Source organism: Chrysemys picta, chromosome 4, assembly GCF_011386835.1.
Source record: "Chrysemys picta bellii isolate R12L10 chromosome 4, ASM1138683v2, whole genome shotgun sequence".
Lineage (NCBI taxonomy): Eukaryota > Metazoa > Chordata > Testudines > Emydidae > Chrysemys > Chrysemys picta.
In genome coordinates, this window is record NC_088794.1 from 40,873,244 (window position 1) to 40,894,622 (window position 21,379).

Sequence of the window (21,379 nt, forward strand, 5' to 3'; positions counted from 1 at the left end):
TATTTTGCTAAATTTGTTTCTAAGATGTAGAGATGGAAGAATTTTTGAATAATATAAAAACTAGGGCTGTTGATTAATCACAGTTTTAATTGCACTGTTAAACAATAGAATACCAATTGAAATGTATTAAATATTTTCAAGTTTTTTCCTACATTTTCAAATATATTGATTTCAATTAAAACACAGAATACAAAGTGTACAGTACTCACTTTATATTATTTTTATTACAAATATTTGCACTGTAAAAACGATAAACAAAAGAAATATTATTTTTTAAGTTCACCTCATAGAAGTACCATAGTGCAATCTCTTTATCTTGAAAGCGCAACTTTCAAATGTAGATTTTTTTTATTACGTAGCTGCACTCAAAAACAAAACAATGTAAAACTTTAGAGCCTTCAAGTCTACTCAGTCCTACTTCCTGTTCTGCCAATCGCTCAGACAAACAAGTTTGTTTACATTTGCAGGAGATACTGCTGCCTGCTTCTTATTTACAATGTCACCTGAAAATGAGAACAGACGTTCGCATGGCACTTTTGTAGCCGGCATTGCAAGGTATTTACATTGCATTGGAGATAATGTTGCCCGCTTCTTGTTTACAATGTCACCTGAAAGTGAGAACAGGCGTTTGCATGGCACTGCTTGTTGTAGCCGGCGTCACAAGATATTTATGTGCCAGATGCACCAAAGATTCATATGTCCCTTCATGCTTCAACCACCATTCCAGGGGATATGCGTCCATGCTGATGATGGGTTCTGCTCGATAACAATCCAAAGCAGTGCGGACCGACACATGTTCATTTTCATTATCTGAGTCAGATGCCACCAGCAGAAGATTGATTTTCTCTTTTGGTGGTTTGGGTTCTGTAGTTTCCACATCGGAGTGTTGTTCTTTTAAGATTTCTGAAAGCATGCTCCACACCTCGTCCCTCTCAGATTTTGGAAGGCACTTCAGATTCTTAAACCTTGGGTCAAGTGCTGTAGCTATCTTTAGAAATCGCACATTGGTACCTTCTTTGCGTTTTGTCAAATCTGCAGTGAAAGTGTTCTTAAAATGAACAACATCCTGGGTCATCATCCAAGACAGCTATAATATGAAATATATGGCAGAATGCAGGTAAAACACAGAGCAGGAGACATACAATTCTCCCCCAAGGAGTTCAGTCACAAATTGAATTAATGCATTATTTTTTAAATGAGCATCATCAGCATGGAAACATGTCCTCTGGAATGGTGGCCAAAGCATGAAGGGGCATACGAATGTTCAGCAGATCTGGCATGTAAATACCTTGCAATGCCGGCTACAAAAGTGCCATGCGAACGTCTGTTCTCATTTTCAGGTGACATTGTAAATAAGAAGCGGGCAACATTATCTCCCCAATGTAAACAAACTTGTTTGTGTGAGTGATTGGCTGAACAAGAAGTAGGACTGAGTGAACTTGTAGGCTCTAAAGTTTTACATGTTTTATTTTTGAATGCAGTTATTTTTTGTACATAATTCTACATTTGTAAGTTCAACTTTCATAATAAAGAGATTGCACTACAGTACTTGTTTTAATGAATTGAAAAATACTATTTCTTTTATTTTTACAGTGCAAATATTTATAAAAAACAAATATAAAGTGAGCACTGTACATTTTGTATTCTGTGTTGTAATTGAAATCAATATATTTGAAAATGTGGAAAACATCCAAAAATATTTATATAAATTGTATTCTATTATTGTTTAATCACAATTAATTTTTTGAATCACTTGACAGCCCTAATAAAAACCTACACAAATTTTGGTCAAGATTTTTTTTTTTATGGTTTGCAAAGATTAAGGTTGGGGAGGCACTTAGTGGGGATGGAGGGATACCTTGAAAATGTACCTTTCTGTATCTTTATTTTGGAATTGTAAATCCTGAAATATTTACTGATAGGAATTCTTATGGTGCTCATTACTGAGTGAAATTATATGGCCTGTGTTATGCAAGAGATCAGACTAGATAATCATACTGATCCCTTCTGGTCTTAGAATCTGTGAATCAATGTAGTTTCTGAGGAATAATACCATAATCAGAGCTGGTCTTGTGGGACTATCAGCTCAAAGTCAGACAGCACTGGAAATCGTCCAAGAAAGCCTGATCTCATGAGACTTCCAGTATAAAGAATTTCAAACAAACATCCCAACAAAACCTTATAAAATGTATCCATCACTACTTAGGAACATTTTAACTGGAATCAGTTTAGCAGCGGTACTAATTTGATTACAGTAATTTAACTCAGTTTATTTTAAACTGAATTTCTCATTCTATTTGAACAGAAATCAAAATCATACTGAGTTAAAGTTCTTTGAAATTGGTATTGGAATCAACTGTTTTTCCATAGAAAGAGTAGAATCCTTGTGGTTGAATACTGCAGAGACATCCATTAATCCTGAACATTCATAATGCACCAGATCCAAACCCCATGGAAATAGGTGGAAAGACTTCTGTTGACTTCCATGGGTTCTGGATCAGGTCGTTAGGTGGCAGTGTGGAAAATATTAGTGGAATAAGGGTTAAAATTTGTTATTTCTTCTTTTTGCTAGTCTTGGAATCTCATTCTCAAATATTGAAGCTCTAGCAGCTCAGATGGTGAAAACTTTTTGCATTACTTCCCAAAACATCCCAGTGACACCTGCTCTTTATGGACCTGATCAAAACCCATTGAAGTTGAGGGAAGGCTTCCATTGATTTTGGTGGTCAGTAGATCAGACCCTGAGCAACCATCGAAGAAACAGCATATATTGATTAACTTTAAAGTGGCCACAAGGACGGGGGTTTGGCTACTGGAGGTAGCTACTAGAATAGATTTAACTATAATAAAAGTGAATATCAGATTATGTAGTAATTCCTTTGGAATTTCTGACAGTCTGCTTGCTCTGATCAGCAGCATTTTAAAGTGCCAATGCTTTAATGTGCACTGTAAGCACATAGCATAAAATTCACCTAAGTGGAGGGCCCATCCAAAGCTCTCCCAAGTAGAACCTTACAATGAATTATTTTTTAAATTCTACTCCCAACCTGCAATTCTCACTCCCACCTGCTCCCACATTGTTTCTTGAATTTTTTATCTCATTCCTGCTGTTATGGCAGTTGGTCCTGTGGGACCACTGCAAGGCTCTAAAATTGTCCCAGTAATGGCTGGATGAGCTGCTCTCAGCAGCTGTCTCCCCTCCAGCACCTACCCACTCCCTGCACCCATTTGCAATAGGATGGGAACTCACTGACCCTCCCAACTCATCCATGCAGAGGGATCCGAGTCCTCATGCACCCCTATAAGGGGATGAGCAACCCCAGCATCTCCCCTTCCCTATGCAAAGGGATTAGAAACTTCTAACTCTCCATGCAAATGGCTGGAGAGACCCTGCATCATCATGCACAGGAAACGGGAAGCCCCCATGCCTTGCCATCCCCAGGCATGGGCAGGGAGACCCCCCCATTCCCATCCTTACTTCTACACTGTTGCTGATGGCGGTGCTGCCTTCAGAGTTGGGTGGCTGGAGAGTGGTGGTTGCTGAATGGGGCATTCATGTTGTTTGCAGTACAGGAGGACTGTTTTTTAAATCCTGCTTCTGCCCCACAATACCCATTCCCACTACCACCCGCTCCCGCATTGTTTCTTGAATTTTTATCCTGCTCCCGCTATTATGGCAGCAGGTCCTGTGGGACCCGCAGGCTCCCAATCCTACTGCAGGGCTCTACTCCCTAGGCTTATGGTTAGGGTGACCAGATGTCCCATTTTTAAAGAGACAGTCCCTTTTTTGGGACTTTTTCTTATATAGGTGTCTATTACCCCTCCCCCCCATTTTTTCTCCGTTGCTAGCTGGTCACCCTATTCATGGTGAGTCTATGCAGCAGCATAGGCACCGACTTCTGCTGGCGCCGGTGAGTGCTCGACCCCCCTCTGCCCCCGGCCCCACCCAAGCTCCACCCCTGCCCCGCCCCCATTCCAACCCCTTCCCCAAATCCCTGCCCTGGCTCTGCCTCTTCCCTGCCTCTTCCCTGCCTCCTCCCCTAAGTGCACCGCTTTGCCGCTCCTCCTCCATCCCTCCCGGAGTTTGTTACATCGCGAAACAGCTGTTTTGAGGCAGCAAGCACTGGGAGGTAGGTGGAGAAGCGGCGTGCTCAGGGGTGGAGGCGAGGTGGGGCGGGGAGCTTGGCTGCAAGTGGGTGCAGAGCACCCACCAATTTTTCCCCATGGGTGCTCCAGCCCCAGAGCACCCACGGAGTCAGTGTCTATGTGCAGCAGGTTGGTTGGTGTAGATGCAGTGGCCGTGCAGAAGGAGATTCTACCCTGACCCTTATCAGTGCACTTGGAGAAGAGACCACATGATCTAGGAAACCAAATCCACTCCAGACATATGTGTAGTTATTGAGTTGCAGCCCTATAGCCTGCATCCATCTTGGGGAGGATTACATCTTCTCTAAATTAGTTCCATAGTTCCTTCTGCAGGGCTTGATTCTGTAAGTGCTGGGCACTCTAACCTTGATCCAAAAAAGCTTTTTAAGCATGTGTTTAGCTTTAAGCATATGAATAATCCTATTGACAACACTGGGGCCATGTTTACCATATGGGCGCCACAGTGGCACAGTTACAGCACCATCGTTATGGACTTGTAGCGCTGGACCGGAGAAGATTCCTTCAGCAACAGAAGAGGTTTTTCCATCACTGTAGAGCTCCACCTCATCGAGCGATGGTAGCTAGACTGACGGAACATTCTTCCATTGATCTAGCTGCATCTACACAGGGGGGTGAGTTGACACAGGTTCAGTGCTCAGGCTTAGGAGGATTTGTATACTTAAAGTTAAACATGTATTTAATATACTACATATTGTGCATTATATGTAATTTGAAAACACGCTATTGTAAGGGAAATGAAACAAAATGCAGCTGCTCTTTTTTTATTTTACCATTTAAAGAATTTTTTTTTATCAAGGCAAAAATCTTACATTGTAACATCACAGAAAAAAACAAAACAAAAAGGGCAAAAAGTAGTTTACCATGTGTAACTCTGTATAAGAGTAATGTAAACAATAATCACCATCTTCTGTTCATTTAAAGCTCTGTTTAGAGTCTAGTCTTCATTTACAATACAACAAAGTATAAATACATTATTTTTCAGGACTGATTTGTTTCTTCTGATGAAAGTAGATTATCTAGTGCCCCAGCCTCTGCAAAGGGGAAAAAGAAAAACACAGTCATGATTTTTAGCAACAAATAGTTAAGTGCAAAGTTTAGTATTAACAATTAATTCCTAAAAATCAACCTTATGATCGCTAAACTTTCTTACTTTGCTTCCCTTTGACCATAGATGAGGCAATAGGCTCATACTTTTCATGGCTCATTTCTAGGCTATTTAATGTTTCTTCTGAATATTAATAAGTCATAACTTCCTGTTATAATTTACAGTATTTTAAAAAACCTTCTACATCGACCTTGATGTTTTGATTCATATCACTGAATATCAGTATCATAAGATTTAATATTGTTTGATTGAGTTTGATCCTGCAACTGGCTCAGGCTGGGCAGACCCCTGCACCGAGCCAGTTTCAGCATTGGGGCCTAAAAGGCCAACTGTGATAGTGACCTCCAAGAAATCACTTGTGAGGGAGTTGTTATAAATATGCCCCTTCTCTTTAAGATGGAAGTATATGAATTATCTGAATAATCATTATTGTTAAAAACATTTTTCTATAAAATGGTTTATTTTGAGAAAGAAAATGCATAAATCAATATATTTAGTGTAATAAACTGACATTTGAGTAGCTGTGTAAAAAACATTTATATTACATTATTGTTGGACTGAATTTTTTTTAAATCAGATATTGATTTGGAGTACATGTTCATGTCAAGATCTCGCTGGTAGCCATTGTTAGCTAAAAATGTAGCATCACTCGCTAACATTCTGTGTTTTGTAGCTTTGGAGTACCAGTTCTGCATCACCGAAAAGCCATTGTGCACGATCCAGTGGATTTGGTTTTTGTGTAGTCTCAAGGTTGATGGTAACAGTAAGGAGAAGCATGTAAGTGTGCTGTCCAAAGAGCAGACCAGGTAATTGTTACTCAAAAAGTCACAGTTCAGCCCCTGGTTGACACTTGCTCCATGGGGAAAGTAATTGGTATCAGCTCTTTACTAGGTGCACATTACTTCTCTCTCCAGGCTGGCTCAGTTTGCGGAGGTCAGGGCTCAGCCTGTTCCCCAGCCCTGCCCAGTCATTCCTGCTCAGGAGGCTGCTCTGACCCCCACACTGGGACATAGCTTACACAGGGGAGACAGAAATGTCTCTATTGCACTGGTATAGAAACACCAGCTGACCAATATCAAATCAGGATCTCCTTGGACTTTCTTTTAGCACTTAGAGACTGAGGCCCAATAATCCTCCTCTGAATGGGAGGGAACGCTAACTCATCTGCAGTAAGCATATGAGTGGTCTTATTGACAACACTGGGGTCATGTCTACCCTATGTAGGGTGACCAGATCAGGATCAATACCCCTGATCATGGATGTCCCAAGAGACACCCTCCCTGAGCCATTTATGCTTTCAAGCTGTTCATGCGGTGACTGCTGTTTCCAACTTGTGGGTGGATTTACCAATACTGACTTTCCACTCCCTCACTTGGGAATAGCCCATGTATGGGTAAGTAGGGTCCTCAAACAATAGTTATTTCAAGTGACTACCCTGTAAATGTGGATTTGGACAGATGCTCATTGTTCAGTTAACAGGGAGAAACAGCACTGAAAGATTGGGAGAATAAAGATTTTTAGAGCATTGTATGAATGTTTGAAAATGTTATTTTAGATCCATGTACTCTATCAGATGAGTAAAAATGTTGAATGGAAAAATACGCGTATTCCCCACAGAGACTAAGTAAACAGGCTCTGCAGGAATTGGGAAGAGAAGTGGAACCACCCTCTCCCAGCCCAGAGCACAGAACAGCTGCATAATTACTACTAAGCCTCCGGAGACCAGAGACTCACCTTCCAAACAGATCCATTGATTTTAATGGGCTACCCTCTGAAAGTTACTTCTCAAAATGAGGATAGCAGATTTGGGCCCCAGTTTTGCATATCAGACATTTCTGTAAAAATGTCAATTGTTTTTCAAAAAGGAGTTTTTTTGTGTAGTTAATCCACATTAATGTTTTTATTATACAGCAAAACCAGGGTTATCGGGAAAACTCTGTTATCCCAAACATGGTCATGTCCTACCGCGACGTCTTAGAGATTTTGGGGAAACTGAAGGTATTTTCAAGCTTTGATTGTATTAACTTATTCAACATGGTCCATGAGATTCAGGTAAGCCAGGATGTGCTGTTTTTGAAAAATGCTTGAGAATGGCACAAAATCTTAGGTTTGCTTTTGGACTGAGGCTGGACAGTTGAAGTATTCTCAATCCCTGGAAATGACAGTATTGCTCAAAGATCCTTAACTATACCGTTCAAACAAATACAGTCTCAAATACAGACTGTGCAATGTAGTTTAGTTAACACTGGTCGTATTTTAGTATTTACAGTAGTCTTAGCAGAGGATTTTTCTGAACCAAGACAGATCATTTTAGAAAATGATGCCAAAACTATCCAGAGTTTAATTTATAAAATTCATATAATCTTGAAGTTAACAAACTTGAAAAGATATTCACAGTAAAGTGAAATTAATAAAACACAAATGTCTCATTCCAATGCATTAATTAAAATAAAAACACAGCACCTGCAATTTTATCTAACAATAAATTCATTGCTATGAAAGCATCTATAATTCATTATATTCAAAGGTAGGGATTTATAGAGAAGGCATGTGACAGAATTGGTGACTTTTGAATGAAAGATTCAGAATGCTTGCAATTAGGAAGATTAAAGGCATGTATTGTGTTATTTTTTTTCCCTCCTAATGCAAATCACTTTCTAAATATTTTGAATGTAGCAGAGTTGAAAGGAGCAATTCTATATTGGCTGAAAATTTGAAAAAGGTATGTTTAAATAAATTAATTTACTTTGCCTGAAATTTTCTGAAAAACACATGAAGACCTTCAAAATTATAATAGAGGTCTAGTAACCACTCAGGTTTTCTGTTTGCTTGATGCTATAATAAAGTCATAATCCTTAATTAGGCATCCTTAGAGATCTCAGTCCTACAGGTCCTATATAGACAGTTCTCCAGTATTTCACAGGGAGTTTTGCCTCTGTTTAAACTCTGTTGCCACACAGGTGAGTGATGTCACAATTTCAGGGATATGACTTCACCACAGTGTCCAAATGGAGGGAAATTTTATTTTCTTTGTCACTGTCTTACACAAATGTAAAACTTGATCATGATAAACTTTGAAACATCTCCTTTTATTCAGTCTTTTAAGTAAGAGTACAAATGTTGGACCCTATTAAAGATAGTTCAAACAGTTTTGGCAGTTGTCATTTTGGTAGTACCTACAGGCTCCAAGCAGGATCAGGACCCTTCTGTGCTAGGCACTGTACACATGTATAATGAAAAGATGGTTCCTGCACCAAGGAACTTACAGTCAACATCTCAATCCTGCAACCACTTAGTCATATACTTAACGTCATGCACTTCTGTGACACTACTTGTATGTTGAATTTTAAGCATCTCCATAAGTGTTTTGTGGGAGCAGGCTCTTAGTAGTTTCTTCCAGATTTCAATCCATTATTTGTTAATATGGATATTCAGCGATATTGTTTCAGCACATTATGTTCTAGGAGTTATGTCAAACATAATCAAGCCCATTCTCCAGTGATGCTCAACAAAGTTGCACAATTTAAATATGAATCTACAATTATATATTCAATCCCAGTCCTGCAGCTCTTATTCAAGAGTTTTGTCCAAGTAAGGATTACAGAATCAGATCCTCAGTGACTGAAATAAAACTGTACTTTTAAATGATTGAGAGCTTTACTAACCTTTAAGATGCAAGTAAGTCAAAAATTCAATTACTGTGCGTACAACATTGTCGTCAACCACTGGTCTCCCAAGATTACCTAGAAAACATTTATTAGATATTTAATGTATAGATAGTATGAATATTTGTTGATACATTCACTATTGTGACTAAAGTTGTAAGAGTTCAGAAAAATCCATGAAACTACACTTCATTTTAGAAGTTCAGTGGAAAAACTGAGAGCCAGATTCTTTCCTGCACTGAAATACATTTGGTGCAAGAATGGGGTGACATCAGGGAGCTTGTTACACTCCCTGATTCTGGAGCTTCTGTACTAATGTAAGTTAAAGCAGCCTTCAGGTTATTTGGTTTACAGTGCTTGTAAGGTCCTCCAGGGCTGTCTGTGGAGCTTGTAAATTCTGAAACCCCAGTCAGTGAGTTTATATCTGAAGAGACCTCAGAGACTCAGGATTTCCGGAGAAAATAGGTCCAAATGTATTCACCCATTTTTATTGAAAAATAGTCCACTGCATTCGTTCCCCTTGAACATGTAAACAATTACCATTTAAAGACAATTTTATAAGAAGCCACTACATTCCACAAGTGAAAAATATGTTTTTCAAAATACCTAATTCAATGCCAGTGAAACTTAAAAAATGTCTCCATTGAATAGAGTCTGCATGAGAAATTTCAGGTGCAAAGGAGATTTTCAGAGTTGATGGAAGGAGTGTGCTTAAATGAAGTTTATAAGAAACTAGGTTACAATCTTTAGGTCCCATCCTGAAAAGTGCTGAGCACTATCAACTTGGGGTGACTTCATTGGAAAGCCACATCTGCAGCTCCACAATGTATAGTTTCCAGATCACATATTTTACAAAGGAACTGTCTACACGTCCACAGCTGGAAAATACAGTGAGTCAGTGAGAAGTGTTACTAGATCAGAGTGCACTAACTGTCCCTTTCATCAATATTTCAGAGTAGCAAAATATATTATACCCGCTTTGCTAGGCACCAACCTTTCTAATCTTCCCTCCCCCCCGTACAACCATAACCAGAAATGAACTAATTGTCTTCAACAGAATTGTACAACTTATGGGAGATGATTCAGTGTTCTCCTACTAATAAGTAATAAGCAAAGAACCTTACCTGAATTTTGGACCTTTGTTGACTATCAGATGTGTCTCTATTGTACTGTCAGGGTTTGAGTTAGATTGTAAGTTCCTTGGAGCAGGACTCTATCTTCCCCTGTTAGTACAATGCTGAGCACAGGAACAACTATCAGCCTTCTAGGGATTGGAGTGAGAAATGGATCTCATTTGAGATTCCCTAACAGAGGACTAGCTCATGTCTTTTGATCCATACATAGGGCTCTGGCCATGTGTGGATCCCTCCCTCACTATACAGAAAAGAGCCACAACAGCTCCCAAGGCATCTTCTGGACCGCATAAAGAGCTATCTGTGTGTCTGGAGATCTGTGCAGATTAGAAGGAATCCAGCTGTGGGTTGAACAAGCAAAGAAATGGGTAGGTCAAGAGAAGGTCCTGAGGAGGGGACCTATAGGTTATACTTAAAAATTCACTCACGCACCTGACTCTGTCATGGGGAATCCCCTCCTTTAAGGGAGGCCTCAGCTGTGCTACCAAGTAGCAGGGCTAGAGATTCTGTAGCAGCACAGAGCCTCCATATGTATGGCCAGAAAGGAGAGGGTGGTGTATCCTGCTCTCCCAATGAAAGACGTCAGAGGAAATGCTGATGGGAATTTCACAGCATTTGCTGCCTTAACATGGTGTTGCCTGGTAGGTGTGATCTAGATATGAAACTGCAATTCTATAAAGCAAAAGCTTCCTGCTGCTAAGCTGTATTCTGTTTAATTATGAACGATCAAGCGAGAGTTGGTTGTTGTATCAATGTTTAGAAATGGTGTGTTCCTGTTAATAGCCTCCAACTGAGTACCTGCTTTAACTCATTGACTCAATCATATCACTTTTTATATATATTTTTTTACTATTACAAATTGATATTGGACATTCTATAGAAAGTGTTTCATTTTAAACACCCCAATAAATGGCAACTAAAAAACAAAAAAAGTTTGCCTCTGTAGATGCTCCCCAGTTGCCTCTAGATTCATTCACCCTTTGTAATGCAATCTGAGTATAGGAATGCAATCAGAGTATTTTTTTTAGTTCAACAAATAAGTTTCAGATATACCAAGAAAAGGAAATGGCTTTTGTATTGGTCTAAATATTTGTCTAGAGAAAATAAGGTATTTTGAACAAAGTAATATTTTTGCATACCAATACTTAATAATTAGATTAACCATAAAATTAAATGCTTTAGGGTGTACATTTAGGCAAGAATATACACAGCAACCTTTTTGAATTTTGAACCATTACCATCAGCATAGAGTAGAAATTTTACAATACAAACAAGGGTTATAAAAACAGGGACGATATAACATAAGAACATAAGAACATAAGAAAGGCCGTACCGGGTCAAACCAAAGTCCATCTAGCCCAGTATCCTGTCTACCGACAGTGGCCAATGCCAGGTGCCCCAGAGGGAGTGAACCTAACAGGCAATGATCAAGTGATCTCTCTCCTGCCATCCCTCTCCACCCTCTGACAGACAGAGGCTAGGGACACCATTCCTTACCCGTCCTGGCTAATAGCCATTAATGGACTTAACCACCATGAATTTATCCAGTTCTCTTTTAAACTCTGTTATAGTCTTAGCCTTCACAATCTCCTCAGGTAAGGAGTTCCACAAGTTGACTGTGCGCTGCGTGAAGAAGAACTTCCTTTTATTTGTTTTAAACCTGCTGCCTATTAATTTCATTTGATGACCCCTAGTTCTTGTATTATGGGAATAAGTAAATAACTTTTCCTTATCCACTTTCTCCACATCACTCACGATTTTATATACCTCTATCATATCCCCCCTTAGTCTCCTCTTTTCCAAGCTGAAGAGTCCTAGCCTCTTTAATCTCTCCTCATATGGGACCCGTTCCAAACCCTTAATCATTTTAGTTGCCCTTTTCTGAACCTTTTCTAGTGCCAGTATATCTTTTTTGAGATGAGGAGACCACATCTGTACGCAGTATTCGAGATGAGGGCATACCATCGATTTATATAAGGGCAATAATATATTCTCAGTCTTATTCTCTATCCCCTTTTTAATGATTCCTAACATCCTGTTTGCTTTTTTGACCGCCTCTGCACACTGAGTGGACATTTTCAGAGAACTATCCACGATGACTCCAAGATCTTTTTCCTGACTTGTTGTAGCTAAATTAGCCCCCATCATATTGTATGTATAGTTGGAGTTATTTTTTCCAATGTGCATTACTTTACATTTATCCACATTAAATTTCATTTGCCATTTTGTTGCCCAATCACTTAGTTTTGTGAGATCTTTTTGAAGTTCTTCACAGTCTGCTTTGGACTTAACTATCTTGAGCAGTTTAGTATCATCTGCAAACTTTGCCACCTCACTGTTTACCCCTTTCTCCAGATCATTTATGAATAAGATGAATAGGATCGGTCCGAGGACTGACCCTTGGGGAACACCACTAGTTACCCCTCTCCATTCTGAGAATTTATCATTAATTCCTACCCTTTGTTCCCTGTCTTTTAACCAGTTCTCAATCCATGAAAGGACCTTCCCTTTTATCCCATGGCAGCTTAATTTACATAAGAGCCTTTGGTGAGGGACCTTGTCAAAGGCTTTCTGGAAATCTAAGTACACTATGTCCACTGGATCCCCCTTGTCCACAAGTTTGTTGACCCCTTCAAAGAACTCTAATAGATTAGTAAGACACGATTTCCCTTTACAGAAACCATGTTGACTATTGCTCAACAGTTTATGTTTTTCTATGTGTCGGACAATTTTATCCTTAACTATTGTTTCGACTAATTTGCCCGGTACAGACGTTAGACTTACTGGTCTGTAATTGCCGGGATCACCTCTAGAGCCTTTTTTAAATATTGGCGTTACATTAGCTAACTTCCAGTCATTGGGTACAGAAGCCGATTTAAAGGACAGGTTACAAACCTTAGTTAACAGTTCCACAACTTCACTTTTGAGTTCTTTCAGAACTCTTGGGTGAATGCCATCTGGTCCCGGTGACTTGTTAATGTTAAGTTTATCAATTAATTCCAAAACCTCCTCTCGTGACACTTCAATCCGTGATAGTTCCTCAGATTTGTCACCTACAAAAGCCAGCTCAGGTTTGGGACTCTCCCTAACATCCTCAGCCGTGAAGACTGAAGCAAAGAATCAGTTTAGTTTCTCCGCAATGACTTTATCGTCTTTAAGGGCTCCTTTTGTATCTCGATCATCAAGGGGCCCCACTGGTTGTTTAGCAGGCTTCCTGCTTCTGATGTACTTAAAAAACATTTTGTTATTACCTTTGGAGTTTATGGCTAGCCGTTCTTCAAACTCCTCTTTGGCTTTTCTTATTACATTCTTGCACTTAATTTGGCAGCGTTTATGCTCCTTTCTATTTGCCTCACTAAGATTTGACTTCCACTTTTTAAAGGAAGTCTTTTTATCTCTCACTGCTTCTTTTACATGGTTGTTAAGCCACAGTGGCTCTTTTTTAGTTCTTTTACTGTGTTTCTTAATTTGGGGTATACATTGAAGTTGGGCCTCTATTATGGTGTCTTTAAAAAGCGCCCATGGAGCTTGCAGGGATTTCACTTTAGTCACTGTACCTTTTAACTTCTGTTTAACTAACCCCCTCATTTTTGCATAGTTCCCCCTTTTGAAATTAAATGCCACAGTGTTGGGCTGTTGAGATGTTCTTCCCACCACAGGGATGTTGAATGCTATTGTATTATGGTCACTATTTCCAAGCGGTCCTGCTATAGTTACCTCTTGGACCAGCTCCTGCGCTCCACTCAGGACTAAATCTAGAGTTGCCTCTCCCCTTGTGGGTTCCCGTACCAACTGCTCCATGAAGCAGTCATTTAAAGTATCGAGAAATTTTATCTCTGCATTTCGTCCTGAAGTGAAATGTTCCCAGCAGGGCCGGCTTTAGCAAGAGCGGGGCCCGATTCCTGGGGGCGGGGCTTGCTGCAAGCCCCGCCCCCAGGACCCAAGCCGCGCCGCCGGGGGCCGGGGGGGCCCGAGCCGCGCCGCGCCGCCGGGGGGGCCGGGGGGGCCCCGAGCCGAGCCGAGCCGCGCCGCTGGGGGGGCTGGGGGCCCCCGAGCCCAGCCGCGCCGCGCCGCAGGGGGGCCGGGGGGGCCCCGAGCCCAGCCGCGCCGCAGGGGGGCCGGGGGGGACCCGAGCCCAGCCGCGCCGCGCCGCAGGGAGGCCGGGGGGGCCCCGAGCCCAGCCGCGCCACCGGGGGGGCCGGGGGGCCCCGAGCTGCGCCGCGGGGGGGGACGGGGGGGCCCGAGCCGCGGGGACCGGGCTGGAGCCGGGCCACGGGGGCCGTGCTGGGGCCTACGGGAACGGGCCGCGCCTCCCCGGAGCCCTTCTCCCGCCCCCACCCCAGCTTACCTCGGGCTGCCGGCCAGCCCACCCCTGCTGCTTAGTCTCAGACTTCCCGCGAATCTCTGATTCGCGGGAAGCAGGGGAGGGGGCGGGGCGTGCAGGGCAGGGGAGGAGGGGGAAGTGAGCTGGGGGCGGGGTGAACAGCTGCAGCGCGGGGCCCTCTTGGCGCGGGGCCCAATTCAGCCGAATCGGCTGAATCGGCCTAAAGCCGGCCCTGGTTCCCAGTCAATATGGGGATAATTGAAATCCCCCGCTATTATTGAGTTCTTAATTTTGATAGCCTCTCTAATTTCCCTTAGCATTTCATCATCACTATCACTGTCCTGGTCAGGTGGTTGATAATAGATCCCTAATGTTATATTCTTATTAGAGCATGAAATTTCTATCCATAGAGATTCTATGGAACATGCGGATTTGCTTAAGATTTTTACTTCATTTGATTGTACATTTTCTTTCACATATAGTGCCACTCTCTCTCCTCCCTCCACCCGCACGACCTGTTCTGTCCTTCCGATATATTTTGTACCCCGGAATGATTGTGTTCCATTGATTGCTCTCAGTCCACCAGGTTTCTGTGATGCCTATTATATCCATATCCTCCTTTATCACAAGGCACTCTAGTTCACCCATCTTATTATTTAGACTTCTAGCATTTGAGTACAAGCACTTTAAAAACTTGTCACTGTTTATTTGTCTGCCCTTTTCTGATGTATCAGATTCTTTTTTATGTGAATGTTTATCATCTGATCTGGCCCCTACTTTATCCTCTTCCATCCTCTGCTCCTGACTATAACCTGGAGATTCTCTATCATTAGACTCTCCCCTAAGAGAAGTCTCTGTCCGGTCCACACGCTCCTCTGCAGCAGTCGGCTTTCCCCCATCTCCTAGTTTAAAAACTGCTCTACAACCTTTTTAATGTTTAGTGCCAGCAGTCTGGTTCCACTTTGGTTTAGGTGGAGCCCATCCTTCCGGTATAGGCTCCCCACATTCCAGAAGTTTCCCCAGTTCCTAATGAATGTAAACCCCTCCTCTCTACACCATCATCTCATCCACACATTGAGACTCTGAAGCTTTGCCTGCCTACCTGGCCCTGCGCGTGGAACTGGGAGCATTTCTGAGAATGCCACCATAGAGGTCCTGGATTTCAGTCTCTTCCCTAGCAGCCTAAATTTGGCCTCCAGGACATCTCTCCTACCCTTCCCTAGGTCATTGGTACCTACATGTACCATGACCACCGGTTCCTCCCCAGCACTACACATAAGTCTGTCTAGATGCCTCGAGACATCCGCAACCTTTGCACCAGGCAGGCAAGTCACCATACGGTTCTCCCGGTCATCACAAACCCAGCTATCTACGTTTCTAATGATTGAATCTCCCAATACTAATACCTGCCTTTTCCTAGCAACTGGAGTTCCCTCCCCTGGATAGGTAACCTCAGTGCGAGAGGCAACCCCAGCACCATCTGGAAGGAGGGTCCCAACTATGGGAAGGTTTCCCTCTGCTCCCGTTGACTGCTCTGCTTCCCTGGGCCTTTCATCCTCCTCAACAGCACAGGGGCTGTCTGACTGGAGGTGGGACAATTCTACAGTGTCCCGGAAAGCCTCATCAACATACCTCTCTGCCTCCCTTAGCTCCTCCTGTTCCGCCACCCTTGCCTCCAGAGTCCGTACGTGGTCTCTGAGGGCCAGGAGCTCCTTGCACCGAATGCACACATACGCCACCCGCCCACGGGGCAGGTAATCATACATGCTACACTCAGTGCAATAAACTGGATAGCCCCCACTCTGCAGCTGGGCTTCTGCCTGCATTTTCTCCTAGTTACTGAAGGGGTTGTTTAAAGCAAGAAGTTTTGAATGTAGTTTGGGCTATAGGGTTTAAGAGGAATAAAGGGTATAAGATAGAACCGGCAAGGGACCCGCGCTCCCTTCCAAACTCCCTTGTGAAACTCCCAGTTAGCAGCCCCTGGTCACAAAAGCTCCCTGGTCGCTTGTGTGCTGCTTTATAAAGCCCTGGCCTGGGTGAATGCCCCACCCACTGATTAAGGCTCAGCCAATTACCAGAGGCTTCTAGCCTTCGGACCTTCCTTTGAAGCTCACAGCTTCCAACTGCCAGCCACAGCACACGGTCCTTCAAACAAACAACCAAACAAACAGACTGACAAACACAAGCTCAGCACACAGCAAGTAACCCCCAAACACAAACACACACTACAGACAGTCACTTACCCCAAAGGTCCTGTATTTGCTCCTCCTTCACCTGGAGAACTCCCTTGCGAAACTCCCTGTTAGCAGCCCCTTATATACTGTAAGGTTCTGATCCTGAGAAGTACAGAGCACTCACAACTCCCATTGAGCTCAGAGTTGTGAATGCTCAGCACCTCTCAGGATTAAGGGACTGTTCCAAAACCCATTGCATTACATGGAAAGACTCCTACTGACTTCATTAAGCTTTGGATCAGGCCCTAAGTCTTCTAATTGAAACAATTTATCTTGTTTAATTATGGAAAAATTATACTTGAGATGGGGTTATTATGAGAAATCCATTTATCAAAAAACAGCTCCATACAGCATTAACAACAGCTTTCAGTTCTGTGTTGGTATGATAAACGATGTCTCTTGTTTCTATAACTTTCCCTAATGTATGATCTCTCTAATATCTTCCCTTACTGATCACACTCCTGGGCTAATCAGTTGGACTCCTAAGTGTCTGATAGAACTTGAAAGCTTTGTTTTGAACAGGTAGGTTTTGTAGTCAAATATGTTAATGTGGATAAAATGAAGGAAACTCAAAAGCTTTTGTCCTGCCAGTGAATGTATGACTCTGCATTTTAAACTATTACAAGGCAGAATACACATAATTCAGGTCATGATCTCCAAATTCTGGTGTCTGTGAGCCAAATTTTGCTTTCCTTTCTCATATGAATACTCTCATTGACTTCAATGGGACTACTCATGTATGTTAAGTACATGGTCCTGCCTACAAGCAAGCTTAAGCTTCCATTTAGGGGGACAATAACTCAAACATAGTAAATAAAATGCTATATACAGAAGCACAAACTCTTGGCTTTCATAATTTCATTACCTATTTTTATATCCTCTTCAGCCTGTATCTCACGTTTACCAGCTAGGCCATGTGTGTCAATAAAAGATCTGTGATTATCTACTGCATCTGTTAAATAAATTAGAGATGAAGAGTTAATTTCATTTACAGTCTCCAGGTTGATTTTGATGGATTTTATTGAGCTAGCTCAAAAAGATTTAAAAGTGACTCTCTTTATAGCCTTCTTTTCATTTGTGCACGAGAACATGATGGGATTGTTGATAGAATGATGTATAATTAATGAATCAAAGGAATCATTCTTTAATAAGCGTATTAAAGAATTAAAGAAGGCATTTTTAAATTTTGTGTATTTAATTTATATCCATTAAGGGCCCATTCCTATATTGCTTGCACTCCCAAACTCTTCCTGAATTCAGTGGGAGTTTTGGGTGTACAGGGAATGCAGAGTTGGACAATTCATGTGTAATTTAGGAATGTGGTTTTGCTACTCTTTCCTCTTAAAAAAAAAAAGTTGCCAAGTAATTTGTTTGAAAGTAAACTGCAATTAGTTTACATGAATAACCTCCAAAAACTATCTTACATTCCCTTGGTGCCTCTTCTCTCCCCTTTGCAATGGGCATTTCCTTTATCAGTAAAAGCTGATCAATACGACCTGCAACAGAGGATGATGCCTATTATCCAGTCTTAGAGAAATGGCACTCAGCAAATATATGCCCCCATTACAGAATGGCATGTATGTCTTTCAACACAGTCTATTCTGGCATTGCTGCTTTAAGGCAAATATATTTACAAACATTTACAGAATCAATAAATACATCAAAGGTGCATACATTTGTATCCCAAGGTCAGTTACAAAAAGTGAATAATAAAGGAAAAAAAAGACAGTTATGATCCTTATATGGACAGCAGTATTAATTATCTGTAATGTTTATCATATACTATAGAGGGTGAAATTAGGCAACCCCCAGTAATATTTAACATAAAAAGTAGTAAAGGGTAGGTATAGATGTCTGTATGTTTTATGCCTCTCAGCATCTTGAAAACCTTGGGTAAAAATAAATGACAATTATTAAATCAGATACAAATAGTTTTAAAGGAAGGCTTTTTAGCCAGTTGGGACACCTTCACTTTTCATCTCCATACTTTTTTTGGAAACCTGAACTTTACGTTTTCAGCCTCTCAGACACTGGTGTTTGTTTTTAATTACAAAATGGAATGAAGTATTTTCCTCTTGTAAATTACTGATATTTATTTACAATCTCAGAGAGTTTGTTTTGTCCAAGAATAGTATCAGAAGACTATGCATCTGGGCATTTTTAATGTAGATTTAGGTGAAATCTCAGCCCCACTGAGTTCAGCGGCAAAACTGCCACTGATTTCAATGGGGCCCAATTTCACCCATAGTATTTCCCCCTTGATTGACCTCCAAAATTCCATAAAATGTTATAACTACTTTGCAAGGCAAATGCCCTTAGAGTCTATACAATTAATCATCATTATTATTGTATAATTGGAGGTAAATCTACTATTTTAGAGTAATAAAATGTTTGCCACCTAAGTATTACAACTCATTAGCACTCTAAGAATACCCAAATGTGTAATTCCATATAATGCAGTGCCTTTACATGGCATTGCTTTTGAAGAGGAAGTTTAAATTCTATTTGTTTCTATCCCAGGCTTCAAATGTGTAACTAACTGAATGTTCTCTGAAATAACACTCTTTAGTTTTACATAAGAAGGTTTAAACAAAAATTACTTTAATAGCCAGATTAGTGGGTAGCACACTCATGGCAGACAATAGGCATCAAGTGACCATTTTTAATAGAATTTTAAAATATAGAAAATTAAATATTTGACTTACGTGGCCCAAGTAGGTAACCAGCACTATTCAAAGTCCAGCCCCTTTTTTCTTTTGCCTTACAGAGGGAAAAGTGCAGGTAGTTTATTTATTGCATGATTTACATAATACTTTCTGAAAAAAAGAGAAATGAATCTGGGAGGTTGGTTTGTGCAAACAGATTCATTAGGGTTTCTAATGAGCTGATATTTTTTATTCATCAAAAAAATATTATTTCAGTCTGGGTGAAACCCTGGCCTCACTGAAGTCAATGGGAGTTTTGCCATTGACTTCAGCATGACCAGGATTTTGACCCTATATAGACGAAAGTGCAAATCGCACAATGCATTATAAATTTTAAACCTTACAAGTTATAATAAATGTGATCTGCTCCCAACCTGCTTTACTGAAAAGTATATATATTTCCCTCTAGATACTGGTTTGGATTTACACAATTTGTCATGTCTCAGCTGTTTATATTTTGTAAGCTTCATGTAAAACAAAAGAATTCCTTGTTTTTTTTCCTAAGTAAGATGGCCATTCATTGAACTTTACTATATAAAACTAATAACCCTTGTTTTGTTTAACTACTTTGTAGCACATTTGTCATAAGTAGATGAGTATTAAAATGTCCAATATTCCCAATTGTTCATCCACCATCCAAAATATTCTCGGGCACTTGCTTTGTTTTGCTCAGCCCTATATCTGACCAGATGCCCGTCAGTTTACTGGTACTTGTCAGCTGAGACACTGAGCATGTCTAATGGATAGAGCCCCTGTAAATGAAATTTATACTTACTGATAAAACGAGTCCAAAGGTCTCTGAGAGGGTGGCACAAAAGATCAAAGATAGAAACAGGAGACTAGTCCACCTCTGCATCTGAAAGGAGACCACAAACGCTCTGGGTTAGTTGCTTTGCCTTCCAGTTTGGGATCCCAGGTATGGGGGTTTAAATCGACTTAGGTTCCCGCAGGAACCTGATGCCTTAAGAAACATTGAGACAGGAGGAACTTATGAGAAGGAAGGCTGTGTATCCGGGGGTGAGTCCTGTGCATCTGAAAGTTCAGGAAGGAACGGCAGAGAATGTCAAATCCTAAGGAAGCAGGAACACCCCCAAAGTCGGAGACGGGGATGGAACCTGACCGCAGTGGGGCACGGAGATCAGCCTTTACAATACCTGCCCCCTTTGCCACTTCTACACACAAGTCATTACAGTGACTAATATGGGGTGTCAGAAGGGAAGGCGTCCAGGGTCTAAGATTTAATGTACCTGAAGGTTAAATACCTCCCAGAAGGCAAAGAGGCTAAAAATAAGGTGAAAGTACCTTGAGTTGAGGTGCGCTACTCTGTTCTTCACTGCGCGGGTTCAGTCCTGGCTGGCAGTGGGGCAGGGAGCTGTCTGCAGGCTGCTCTGGGGAATGGATGGTCACAGCTGGGACTCCTCACTGCATGGCTCTGGTGCGCTCACTGAGTAGGGGATGCAATGGAGTGGGGGGGCTGCAGTGCCTGTAAGCCCAAGACCGCTCCCCCTCTGCTATTTATGGGTTGCAGCACAACTTTGCAGGCGCGGCTCTCTCCCAGGGGAGAATCGAGAGCCACCCACATTGCTGGGTCATTTCCCCTCGCCAAGTCACTGCATTAGGAAGGGCAAAAATTACAGCAATTCAATTAGAGGCATTTGGAAGCAAGATGTGGGCTGCACATAGATAACAGCCTGGCCAATTACCTTTCATTACGCCTGGGTTGGACACTGGCTAGCAGTGAAAAGAGCTCTGTTCTACTAGACAGTCTGGCCTGCCTTCTATCTTTCTCTGAAACTTCAGAAGTTCTTTGTTGTTGTTTGAGAATAAGGAAGGGTAAATTGAACACAGCTCCCTCTTTGGAGAATCAGGTACAGAAGCAGAGCTAAATGGAAAAGGCTCTGTATTATGCTGGCTAATAAGACTCGTATCCTTGTCAATTACAGTATTTATTACATTCAAGAACACAGAGTCCCCCCCCACACCTTTCTCTGCGAGCCCCATGAATCTCTCTTCAGTTCAGACAGACACTATCGGTTTCCTTTAAAA

General features: G+C 41.5%; 1 protein-coding gene across 2 annotated transcripts; it reads right to left on the reverse strand.

Moving 5' to 3' along the window:
* Nucleotides 1-4,921: 4,921 nt before the first annotated feature.
* LOC101933955 (galanin peptides) lies at nt 4,922-20,956 on the reverse strand. Of its 2 annotated transcripts, XM_065594748.1 has the most exons (7): nt 20,636-20,956; nt 20,109-20,189; nt 19,334-19,388; nt 18,053-18,124; nt 17,494-17,580; nt 8,938-9,015; nt 4,922-5,198 (listed from the first exon to the last, which is right to left on the reverse strand). In XM_065594748.1, exons 2-7 carry the CDS (start codon nt 20,187-20,189, stop codon nt 5,146-5,148), a joined length of 426 nt encoding a protein of 141 aa, XP_065450820.1. In that variant the 5' UTR covers nt 20,636-20,956; the 3' UTR covers nt 4,922-5,145. The 2 variants fall into 2 exon arrangements, with proteins under 2 accessions (XP_065450820.1, XP_065450821.1); XM_065594749.1 differs by lacking the exon at nt 18,053-18,124 and having other exon boundaries at nt 20,636-20,951.
* Nucleotides 20,957-21,379: the final 423 nt, after the last annotated feature.